Raw genomic sequence first — 12,619 nt, 5'->3', positions numbered from 1 at the left:
AGTAAGTCCAGTTTATTAGTCTCCTGGACAAAGCAACAGGATCATTAGTCTCCTGTTCCTTTTCAGAATGATTTGATTGATCAATTATAAGACGAAAGTTTTTTCACTTAACGTTGAAGTGGAATTGTGATTACTGTATGGGTTATTGCCATTATACGTTAGTAAATCACACTGTTAATCCTACTGAAAGCTTTCCTCAAGGATGGTAAAACCATAAGAACCATGACTTTCTTCTAATAAACTAAATTCACTAAGGGATCTGGGGAAGAACCTAAAAAAATCAAAAAATGAATTCGGTCCACTGCTGTTTCCCATTTTCAAAATATTTCCCAATAAAATCTAAGATTTGCTTTTTTCTAATGACTTTATACGATAAACTGCCAACTTTATGTCTGTGTAGTCGTATCATTGCTGGTAGTATGAAATTTAAATCTTAGTTGGAATTGTATATGAAAACCAATAGAAAGTATTGTCGTTTAATGTTTAAATTACATTACTAGGAGCTCACTTTCAAGGATTATCCATCGATAAAATAAGAGTAATAATATGATCATGATCACGTATCGTATCTTTCTTGTTGAGAATTTATACCTGAAAGGCCAACAAATTAACCCCCATTCAAATGGCTAGACCATTCAGTAGTGAAATGGACATTGGAGAGCATATGCGTCACTGCTTCAAAATAAATTTATTTGCTGTTTCAACAGGTCTTGTACAGGCAGTCTTTGCAGCAGTCACAGAGACCATTTTAAGTTCAGCTTAATTGTGCCTGTTTCATGTAATCTAACAGAAGGATGATGTTTATTATATAGTTATTGACACTCCGAGGTTTGTCTATGTGCCATGCCACTGAAATATGATAGTGTTGCCTTAGTCGAACTATGTCCACCTGAATTAACTATAGCGCCATCTTTTTTTGGCACAAATTTTAAGTTTAGCTTAAATGTGCCTGTTTCAGGCAATATGACGAAAGAATAATGTTTATTATATAGTTATTGAAACTATTAAGCTAGTTTATTGTGTGTGCCATGCCATTCAAATACGATAAAGAAGCCTTATTTGGACTGTATTCACCTGAGTTAACTGTGGCGACATCTTTTTTTGCAAAACTCGTAGCATTAAATTTGCTCGGAAGAACACCAAATGACAGACCACTGCCCCAAGAGCTCTTGTCTAACCGTAAGAAGCGGAAACGATTCAGCAAGCGTGGCGGCAAACGAGGTCAGCTGATGATCCTAGTTATCATTTCAATAAGATCAACCAGTTTTGCATTAAAACCTCACCCCATAAACGTATCCTTGTCAAGATAGACTGCTCTACAAATGCCAATATGCCATCTCTTATTCCTTTCAATCAGGCTCCAATTTTTTCGACTAGTAGTGATCAGCTTCCCCCCTTATTAAGGTCAGTGACTTTTAATTCCAAAAATAGAATGCCGGATTTTCTCGTTATAAACTGCCTGTCATTATGTAACAAAATGGAAGAATTTGAGGTTATTTTCTGTCAAAATAGTATCCCAGTTATTGCAGTTACAGAAACGTGGAATCTTGATAGGTTATAAGGTCAAATGGCAGGCTACAAAATTTTGCTGAGCACACGTGCTGATCGAGGTTAGCATAGACTAGGTGGAGGTGTTGCCTTGTACATACGGAAAGACATCCCCTGTAAATTATTACATGAATTATTTGATCGAGCTCATAAAGTAATCTGGGCTATTTGCAAACTAAAATCTCTTCCTTGTTGCTTTTCTTGTATTGAAGTCGCTTCAGTATATTACCCGGAAAGTGCCAAAAACCAGGGTGACTTGTGTCTTGTATTGATCCTGCCGTTGAAACATGTATGCACCGTCTTAGGTAATTCAAAACCGTGGCTAAGTAAGGCCGTACTCAAACATGGTTTTGGCAGAGAATTAATTAATGTCATATAGAGCTTATCAAACAGTTCGTGGTAACGAACTGTAGTAAGGAGCGACCCGGCTCAATAGTAACCAAAACTCTAAAAAATTGAATTTTGATATCAATAGCTACATCAAAAGAATCGCATTTTAATGCTGATTTCAAATATATAAGTTTTAACAAGTTTAGTGTTACCCATCAAAAGTTACGAGCCTGAGAAAATTTGCCTTATTTAGGAAAATAGGGGGAAACACCCCCTAAAAGTCGTAGGATCTTAACGAAAATGACACCATCAGATTCAGCGTATCAGAGAACCCTACTGTAGAAGTTTCAAGCTCTTATTTACAAAAATGTGGAATTTTCTATTTTTTGCCAAAAGACAAATCACGGGTGCGTGTTTATTTGTTTGTTTTTTTTTTTGTTTTTTTTTTTTTTCTTTTCCCCAGGGGTCATCGTATCGACCAAGTGGTCCTAGAATGTTGCAAGAGGGCTCATTCTAACGGAAATGAAAAGTTCTAGTGCCCTTTTTAAGTGACCAAAAAAATTGGAGGGCATCTAGGCCCCCTCCCACGCTCATTTTTTTCCCAAAGTCAACGGATCAAAATTTTGAGATAGCCATTTTGTTCAACATAGTCGAAAACCATAAAAACTATGTCTTTGGGGATGACTTACTTGCACCAATATAAAGAGAAAGTTTTCATTTGGATACCAACTCAAACATGAAGAAAAAGGACGGGTTGAATGGTAAAATATGCACCAATATAAAGAAAAAGTTTTCATCTAGATACCGACTCAAACATGAAGATAAAAGGACGTGAGCCATTTAACGTCTGTCCCGAAAAACTTTCAGATTTATCAATACAAAACTGGTATAAAAAACACACCGTATATAGTCTCGTCATAATGTGCAGTCATCCCCCCCCCCTGTGAGAAGAGTCTGATATTTGATTGTACAACCAGGAAATATGTTGAATTTGTAGTTTCTACATATTTCTTGGTTTATCTTCCTTATCTTTATTCTTTATCTTCATTAACTGAAAAAATTGAATGGGTGGTATACCTTGCCAATTTGCTTATTGACCTTTACAAGACTGATATTCACTACAAAAACTGGTATATGAGAATCATGTACTAGTTTTGGTACATGGCTATAAACAACGCAAGGCTGATACACCAACAATCATGAAACATTGATGGTTTAGCCAACTTTAAGACTATTTCTCTCCTGTACTTAAAACAGACATTGCTCGAAGGGTTGATTTTTACTAGTTTAAATCAAAGGGTCAAGATAGGGAGTCAATCCTCATTAGTTTTCAAATGAATAGAGAATGACCTTCAAACCCAGAGGTAAAATAACCAAAAGCAAATATTATATCTTTTGCTTTGCGTCTTTTTACGCTTATGTAAATCAGGTTTTTCTCTCGGTTTTTAATAATGTTATAGTGTTTGTGTATTTTCTTACAGACATGGATAGTAACGACCAATGAAAAAACAGCATAAAATACTCTGAAAATTTTGGCTTGAGACCTCTAGAGAACCGTTCTTCCTGTAGACAAAAAATCAAATATACAAATATATGTCAACAGGACAATATAAAAGACAAACCTTAAAATAAATACTACGATTAAAAATATATCGTACGGTATGTTCTTATGTTTTTCTTTATATACTATCTTTTGAAATTTTTCTTCATTTTGATTTATATTTTATGGGTTAATTGTGCATGGAGGATGGTAAAGTGGACGTCTCGACCGATATATTTTCAATGGCTTTAATTATCCTTGTTTCGATTTTCCTGACTAAGGATTTTCCATTTTGTCATGATTAGCCAGAGTTGTCTCATTGTTTATTTACGACAAGACGTATTTACTAGAAATAGCATACGGTCATTTCTATTTCTAATTACTTATTTTTGTCTTATAAATACGCTAATCTAATAATTTTCACCAGAGTTTGGTGCAAAGAGAGTAATTTCAGTTTTTTCGCTTCCACCTTAGTCCTTGAAGAAAAACTAAAAGAAAAAAATGTCTTGTTTAAAGAGTCAAAATTTTCGTGACCTCAAACACTAGTAAATTCTTCTGATATAGCCTCCAGTGGGACCACGTTATATTTGGCTTTAGTTGTGTGATAAAAATCATTAGTCATTTTGAGAAGAGATGATTAAGGCAAATCTTAACTTTATGTTTTGTTCCACAAATTCAAAAAGTAGTATGGACAAAAAAATACCAGATTATAAAAATTGCTGCCTGGTCAAGGTATGGTATGGTTTTGAAGTTTGGGTACTACAAAAGACAGCGAGGGATTCACTGGACATTTTTCAAAGAAATTGACCACAGATTATCTATGGTACCCGGGTGACTGACCACATTTGACTTAGTAGACTATTTGAAAATGTGGCTCAGTTCCACTTTCTTTGTCTAGAATTGTGGAGTTTTGAGAGTCGTTTCTGCAGTGAATTTGATTGTGTAGCACTATAATCCATAAAAGTACAGAAAACCTTGAAGACATAACCCTTCGTCCTGGACATTAACATCAAATCCAATTTAAGAAAAGTGGTTCCATTTTTCGACAATTGGAAGTGTTTTTTTTTCTTCCCCTTTTAGCATATTAACTCGAACCGATTTCTTAACTCCAATTAACTCCAACCGATTTTTTTCTTCTTATCATGGTCAGATCAATGACCTTTGGTTCTTTTTGAAAAACTGCTGATGAATATGCATCATGAACAGAACTCAAAGCTAGCCAATTAAATATTTAATAATGGTATCTAGTCAATTTAGTGAAAAAACCTCAACCATTTTTCTGATGAGAGAAAAAAATTGATACTTCTCTGAAATAAAGAATTTAGTGACAGATTCTGCAGATAACTTTTTAATAATGAGCACAAAACGAGTGATAAGAGGGTGAAAAAAAGGTTTCAAGAAGCATTAGAAAGATAATTTTCTACAGGATGAAGTTTTTCGGTTTGTTCAGTGTTTATTTCATATTGATCAAAATATATTTCTTCGTTGTCACCTTTCTTGACAAATCTTCAGTGTTTTTTAGTTTTGTATGACTAGGATCTAGAAATACCTAAGAAATTGAAAAAGCTTTAGGCTCAAACTTTCTAGAGCATATTTAGATTTATAAAGTCTTTCTCTTGGTATGCTTTTTGAAATAGTTTACAGTTTTTTTTTCTTCTGTAAATTGAGCCTTTAACAGAATATATTTATGCTCACTTGATTAGTTCATGTAAGTAAATTCAGTCCCCAATGAACCCTACATCTGTCATTGATAACATTTCAAGTTATTATTGATACAGTATGATATGACGTTTTCTCTTAAAATGAAAGGCTGAAACAAAAAAACTGACATTTTGTTCGATGATATAATTGTTATACCTTTCCAGAAGGCAAAAGAAATAATGAAACCATTTTGTAAGATAACGAAACCATTTAGCTTTTTCAATAAAGACAAAACTGATCAATTGAATTATTTACAGATTATTGATTAATTACAGATTAGTTGAAATGAAATTAGAAATTTACCTTAATATAATATCTGAAGACAAAAAAAGAAGCAAGTTTAAAAATAGTAACTAATAGTAAACTTTTGCCGTTTTTTTCAGTGTCTAGATTTCAAATGGCGTAATATATCAAAATATATTTGCAAAATAAATACTTCTTTGAAGGTAAGATTTAAACTCCTGATGTAAATAATGACGATTTTAAACTCCTTATGAATTATTCATATTTAATAAATACTCAAAAGACGTTGATAGACAAAAAAAAACTGTAGATTATAAAAGCCTAGTACCTTTGGTACAAATGTTTCCACTGCTATAAGAGCTTGAACCCAGGGAGCATCTATTTCCTTTTTCAAGCTTTGAATTGAGTCCGGAGAATCGGAACTAGTAAGGTTGCTATTGATCCTCTTGGTGAGATTATATGGCTCCGCAGATGGAGCAAGAACTTTTGAAGACCTTATATGTTTGATTAGACATTCACTGTCCATTTTCACTTTTTTCAATACCATCTGTTCAAAAGATGAGCACATTTTAGAATCCTTAAATCCTAAAAAATAAAGCGAAAAAATGCAGAAAGCAAGTATAATAAAAAACTGTACTTGTCCAATTTTCACAAGCTTTTGCTTATAGTTACAATACAAAATACATTTAGGCCATTTACGATTATCAGCCAGAGTCATCGTAATTTTAGAGTTTTTAGGCTTCACTAACAAATTATTCTTAAAACTGAGCATCAGCATTGAAGTTAGAAGGAGCTACCTTTGAATTTAGCTTAATAAGGCATCTGGACTGACAACTTTTCTGAAACAAGTTGAACGCAATAGATAAAAAAGTGAAATATTTCCAATATATTTTTGCATTGAGTAAGAAATTGTCTACTTTTTTCTGAGCTTGTATTCATTATATTTTCAAACCAGTTGGGATTATATGAGAAGAATAGCAAAAACTAATAAAATGAATTGTGAATAATTCCAGTGGCTTACAAAAGAAGACGTTTCTCCTGTTTGAAAATTTTACATCGCATAAGAAATATAAAGTAACAATAGCCTCTACTGACGACCAAATTTAACCATTGTGATAGTTATGTTTAATTGAAATAAAGTGAAAAAAACTTCGTTTTCCTAAAGAGTTAAAGAGGCTGCGTCCCAAAGTCGAACCTAAAAACGTACAGGAAATAGGAGAGGCAGTAGGGGGGCTGCACCCCCAAACCCCCCGCTTGTAAGAACCATTGCGCCGAAACTAGTAATTAGTAACAATGAAGTCCCCCACAACAAAAAACCTGTATAAAAGAGTCTTTAAAAGCGGGGGGTTTGGGGGGCGGCAGCCCCCCTACTGCCTCTCCTAATTCCTGTGCGTTTTAAGGTTTGACTTTGGGACGCAGCCTCTTTAACTCTTTAAGAAAACGAAGTTTTTTTCATTTTATTTCTGTACGTTTTTCTACAATCCATGGTGGATGTAATTTAATAATTCTTTCTGGAATGGAGCTGGATGCTTGCAGTCATTCTCGCCGTGCCGAGTTGATTATTTTGATGTACTTGAATGTTGATATTCGTAACTTTTAAGAATTTCAAAAATTAACATGGGACTATTAGACTATTAGGACTATAAGAATACTATTAAGAGAGGCAAACCCCTTGCTTTTAAAGACTCTTTTGTACAGGTTTTTTGTTGTGGGGGGCTGCCGCCCCCTAATTCCCCGCTATTGGCTTCGGAAAGGCCCTCTTTTAATTAACAAAGAATACAAAATAGGTTTTAGTTTGCTACCCTACCCTCGCCCCCAGATCTTAGCTTGTGTGCTCTGTGTCTGGGAAACAGTTTCAATAATTATGTTAAAATGTAAATGGAGTGGTCAACTTCATTGTTACTAATTACTAGTTTCGGCGCAATAGTTCTCCTGTCCTCTTGTGTTTAGCATTTTTCGAAGTTATTCCATTATTCATTCATTTCAATTTTTTGTTAATTAAAAGAGGGCCTTTCTGAAGCCAAGAGTGGGGGGTTAGGGGGCGGCAGCTCCCCACAACAAAAAACCTGTACAAAATAGTCTTTAAAAGGGGGGGTTCGAAAGGCGGCAGCCCCCCAACTGCCTCTCCTAATTCCTGTACGTTTAAAGGTCCGACTTTGGGACACAGCCTCTTTAACTCCTTAAGAAAACGAAGTTTTTTTCATATTAATTCTGTACGTTTTTCTACAATCCATGGTGTATGTAATTTAATAATAATTTTCCATGTTTATTTTCTCGCTTTCTGTATAAATAAATTCAAACCGACAAAATTATCTAATTTTGATAATTTTAATAGTTTAGCAGCTTAATTAAAAATTTAGCAGCTAGTGGTTTTTACCCACCCGCCTCCGGTTTATGGGCCAAGCGCGCTTCCGCTGCACCAAGCTGCTGTTATGCTTGTTATCAAACAAGTTATTAAGATAGAATATTTCACCAACGGCTTCAATTAGGAAATCAATTTAAATGGTTCTTTTAACTTGCTTCCATCAAGCCTTACCCCGCTTCAGTATAAATTCTTGTGCACATTCCAGTATGTAATCCTGATCACATGTTTCCATGTTTTTTTTCTCCCTTTCTGTATCAATAAATTCAAACTGACAAAATTACCTAATTTTACAAATTTTAAAAAGTTAGCAGCTAGCGGTTTTGATCCACCGACCTCTGGGTTATGGGCCCAGCACGCTTCCGCTGCGCCAAGCCGCTGTTAGTGTAAGAATTTTTCAAACAAGTGATGTTATTACAAGAGACAATTTTACCTTCAATGGGGAAATTTGTTTTTCTAAGCTAGAAAATCGGGGGGTAAGATTCCGACGAAACTTTCCAGGGCAATTACTCGGAGAATTCCGCGTCGAATGAGTCTTCGTACACCCAGATCCGATGTCAGCTGTGACCTGTAGGCGTCAAGAAAAAAAAAGAATATGAACATTAAGTGGCTATGCGTGGTTTCAGGAAAACAGGGAAGGTGTTATCGGATCAAGCTGAAATTTTGCGGATAAGCTCCTGGGTCCTAGGGAACCTTAACTTGTGAAGTTCAGCCCGATCGGACAACGTTAAAGGGGGGCTGGGGTTGGGTGGTCGAAACTTTCGGCCAGATTTTCCCCATGAAAGAAAAGTCGGAGGGGGATGAAATTTGGCAGGTGTCTTAGTTGGAACTCCGGCTACGAAATGCTACGAAATTCCTCCCCATCCCTCTGCGACCACTGGGACCGAAGATCGCTTAACTTAGTCGTGGTTCGCCTCTTTAAAGAGGCACGAGTGTGCTTCCTTGATCGGTAAACGGAGATTATTATTAATTTGAATCAAGACAATGGACAAATTTCTGGATTTATAAAATTGTATTGATTTAATAAGTAAAAGAGGCAGTTTTTCCAAATAAACTTAAAGAGGACTCATAAAAAAGAAGATTTTGAATATTTGTTCTTCCTCTTCATTCAAAAATTTGCTTGTCACAACAAAATTCAACCCTCCCCCCCCCCAATAAAGTGCTCACAATTAAAAAAAAATAAATTAATTCACGAAATCTATCAGAAAGGATTGTCTTCTAATGTTATGGGGCTATCTTTAGGTATCTGCAAAGAATTTGCTATTGTAATTTTAGATGGATACAGAAGGAATTGGAGAATATAGTAAAATAGTCATGCAGGATAGTATCTGCTCTCAAAGAAAAATATGGAGCTATATTTCTTTTGAAATTTAAGAGAAAGTAAATAAACAAAACTTCCACTAAACGTGTTCAAATCCCAGCATAGTTTGATTAAATGATTTTGATCGCCCGGCTCTTATGAAACTGAATGCAACATGTTGGTACAGCTTTCTAGAATAAAAAACAAATCTTAATAAAATTTTATGAAACTCCCGAAATGAAAGACTTATGAAAGACTGAAAACAAGAAATAAAGTTTTTTTTTAATCTTATAGCAGGATTGTACAAAGACCACCATTAGTGAGAAACTAGAAAACCTTTTTCTAGTCTTCAATTCATACTATTGCAATGGTTTCCCCCTTTCTCCAAATTTCTTCCCCTCTCTATATTATATAATCTTTAAGTAAAATTTCCATTTGAATAGAAAATACTTCAATATGTGCAATAAACCCACGAATATTATTTCCACTACTATCTACATCATTTTTATTTAAAAATTAATTATGCATCCCAAATTGTATCCTCACAAAAAATGGATGAAAACCCTTTTTTTTCTTTTTTATCCATACTTTTAATATTCTATCCAAATTTCTTAAGGCTTTTATTTGACTCCATGAAACAATTACTCTCACACCCGGGACAAAACTTGGGGAAATTGCACAAAACTTATTTTTAATAGTCGTAAATTCATCTCACCTCTAATTTATTCATTGTGACCCCTGCAAAATTTATTATAGTTTTAAGCATAAACAATGCTTAAGTGTATTATAGTTTTAAGCATAAATAATAAATTGCAACAACTTCAAAGAATAAAATATAATTTTTCATATATTATTCATTTTTATGTTCATATGCACAGTCAACTTCTATTATCTTACGAATGGCGCACTCTCTGCAGTATCCTTTTTGTAATAGCATAGATTTTCTGACTTCCTATAGCTTTTTTAATTACGGAAATGGCTGGGGTATGTTAACTATCATTGTTTATTTAATCGTAATACTTTGATGCTAAAAAACAAATTTTAGTTACCCGAATTCTTCAGTTTTTACCATTACAGTTTTCTTGTAAATGACTCCTCGTCCTCTCAAGAAGGTAGAGTATTTCCTTTTCCCTATATTATTTAATGATATATGACTTCCGTTCAAACAAAGGGTAAAAGTCCTGCTGCAAATGATTTTTCTTTTCGTAATTTCAAAACTATTTTAAATTTTCTCCCAAAGACTTTTCATTATTTTATATTTTTCTCAACTAAATCCTAAGTATCCGTTGTTACGGACATTTTAAACTAATTGTAATTAGCCCCTTACACTAAAAAATATATTACAATTGTGCTTTTGGACCAAAAATGCTTTTAAACATGACATTTTATTTCTCTCTAAATGTAAAAGCTGAGGTAAGCATTTAAAAATACTCGAAAATTTATAAAATCACAAAGAAATATTTTGATGGAGCGTAAGAAAATAATCTTGAAAAGTGTCAATAAAAGTTAGATATATTCTTATTGAAGGCCGGAGGTTATTTTCTTCATCCTGATATTAATTTAAAATCACTTAAGAAATGAAATTACGAAAAATTAAAAATCTCTATGTTAGGCATAAATAACATGAATATAAAGTTATTATTAATATTCTCCTTCCAAATTACACTGCTCCTCAGACCTCTAGAGCTCTTCTATTTTATTAACATAATACTTATGATTTTTTAGCCTGATTCTATCTTTTTCTTAAACTTAATACACTTTCCAAAAATTGTATTTTTGCTTTTTGAACAGATTGATACAATTACCTTTTTTTATCTTATTAAATTGAAAAAGCGGAAGTAACAATAGCAGTGCCCTAAGATTTTCATCTTAATACCCTCAGTCGGTCTTAGAATTTTGCTGAGATATCTTATTGGCCACCAAAATACAAGTTCAAGTTCAAGTTCCTCTTATTATCAATATCCATACATTTATAAACAAAAATATCGTAAAGGGCTCAATGGCCCGTTATTTGGAAAAAAAAAACAACAAAACAAAACATAAATAACTATTAAATACATTCACACTTAAAATAAAATTAGAGTCTACTCACCAATCCTCACCCGAGTACAACCGGTCTCTGCACCACCTACTTTAAAAAAAAAATAAAATAAAATATACATCGAGGATTCGACACTCACACCACCTAAATCTAACTAATTAAATTCAATCCAAATAATTAATTAAATAAATTAAATCTTGATAACTAAACAATATAAATAACTGATCAATATTATAATTTAATTTATTTTTTTAATTAAAAATTCTTCAACCGTTTATTGAAGGAGCCTATGGTACAGGACTGTCGAATCCCAACAGGAAAAGGAATTCCAGGCACTTCCGACAGCAACTATTCGACCAAAATCAGAGCGCACTGCAGGGGTGGATGGCACTAGCAAATCATCCTTGTTTCTAGTTTCATAAGGACTGACATTTCGAACAATTTCAAGAAGCTCGGAAAAACTTCATGGAAAGTCTCCAAGGAAATACTGAAATGCAATAAAAGAGAGGTGTAATGTATGAATATCTCTAATCTTCAGAAGTTCAACAGAAATATGGCTGGTAGACTGAAGGACTTTTGCTGCTTTCAGTTGGAGATTATGTAAAGGTGTAAGTACAGATGGATATGTTGACATCCAAACTGACAAGCAGTAGCATAAATAAGGGTAAATAAGAGAAAAGTATAATAGAGAAAGGATAGAGAAAGGAAAGACTCGCTTTACCTTCCGAATAATTCCAAGGCCTTAAAAAACCTTTAATCTTATTGATTCAATATGCCGTTTGAAAGATAGATTTTCATCCAGAAGTATACCAAGGAATCGAATAAACTGATCAGCTGGGTGGGATATGGATCCCCTAGATGTTTTAAGCTCTGTCAGTGTAGGGCAGCTTTTGCCTATGCGGGAGAATATAAGAAGAAACGATTTTTTTCAAATTCAAAGCTAATAGATTTGCATCAAACCAACAACATATGTTTTCTGTCATCAATTGTAGCTTGAAGATTCATCAGGTGCTGCAGCCTCCAGGGTGGTGTCGTCGGCGAAGGCAAAGAGTTCTTCATGTTGACCAGGCGTATCCAAGGCTCCAACCACAGCATCTCCTTTCTGGCACAAATGACAAAAGAAATGAGATCGTGGGTTGTTAAATAGTCGATAGTGGTCGTTGACATATATGAGGAATAGGGATGGCCCAAGAACTGAGCCTTGTGGCACTCCATATTCAACTGGAAAATGCTCATTGGAAGCTTCAACTGCAATGGATCGGCCAGTTATGAATGAAGAAAACCAGGAAAGAGCTTCTCCACGAACGCCTTGATGTGACAACTTACCAATAAGTATCTCGTGTGTGAGGCCGTCAAAAGCTTTCTTCATATCAAGGAATATTGCCGCAGGGATAAGGCTGAAGTCTAAAGACTGTCGTACAAAAAGAAGAAGCCTATTACATGCGTTTTCTGCTGAGCACTTCTCCCGAAAATCAAATTAATACCAATGAAAAAACTTCTTCGCGTCTAGGAAACTCACCAAGCGCTTTAGAATAGCCTTTTAATTATTTTAGA

At 34.2% G+C, this 12,619-nt stretch overlaps 1 protein-coding gene across 1 annotated transcript in view; it reads right to left on the bottom strand.

Moving 5' to 3' along the window:
- The window catches only part of LOC136028562 (uncharacterized), a 48,235-nt gene extending 42,090 nt beyond the window's left edge, over window positions 1-6,145 (bottom strand). The window contains exon 1 of the mRNA XM_065706408.1: window positions 5,691-6,145. Coding sequence (XP_065562480.1) covers window positions 5,691-6,140 — 450 coding nt within the window. The 5' untranslated portion in view covers window positions 6,141-6,145. The remainder of the gene's footprint in view (window positions 1-5,690) is intronic.
- Between the last annotated feature and the right edge of the window lie 6,474 nt (window positions 6,146-12,619).

Source organism: Artemia franciscana, chromosome 6 (assembly GCF_032884065.1).
Source record: "Artemia franciscana chromosome 6, ASM3288406v1, whole genome shotgun sequence".
In the NCBI taxonomy this organism is placed as follows: domain Eukaryota; kingdom Metazoa; phylum Arthropoda; class Branchiopoda; order Anostraca; family Artemiidae; genus Artemia; species Artemia franciscana.
The sequence above is the reverse complement of the archived record's forward strand: the minus strand, read 5'-3'. Positions and strand labels throughout refer to the sequence as shown.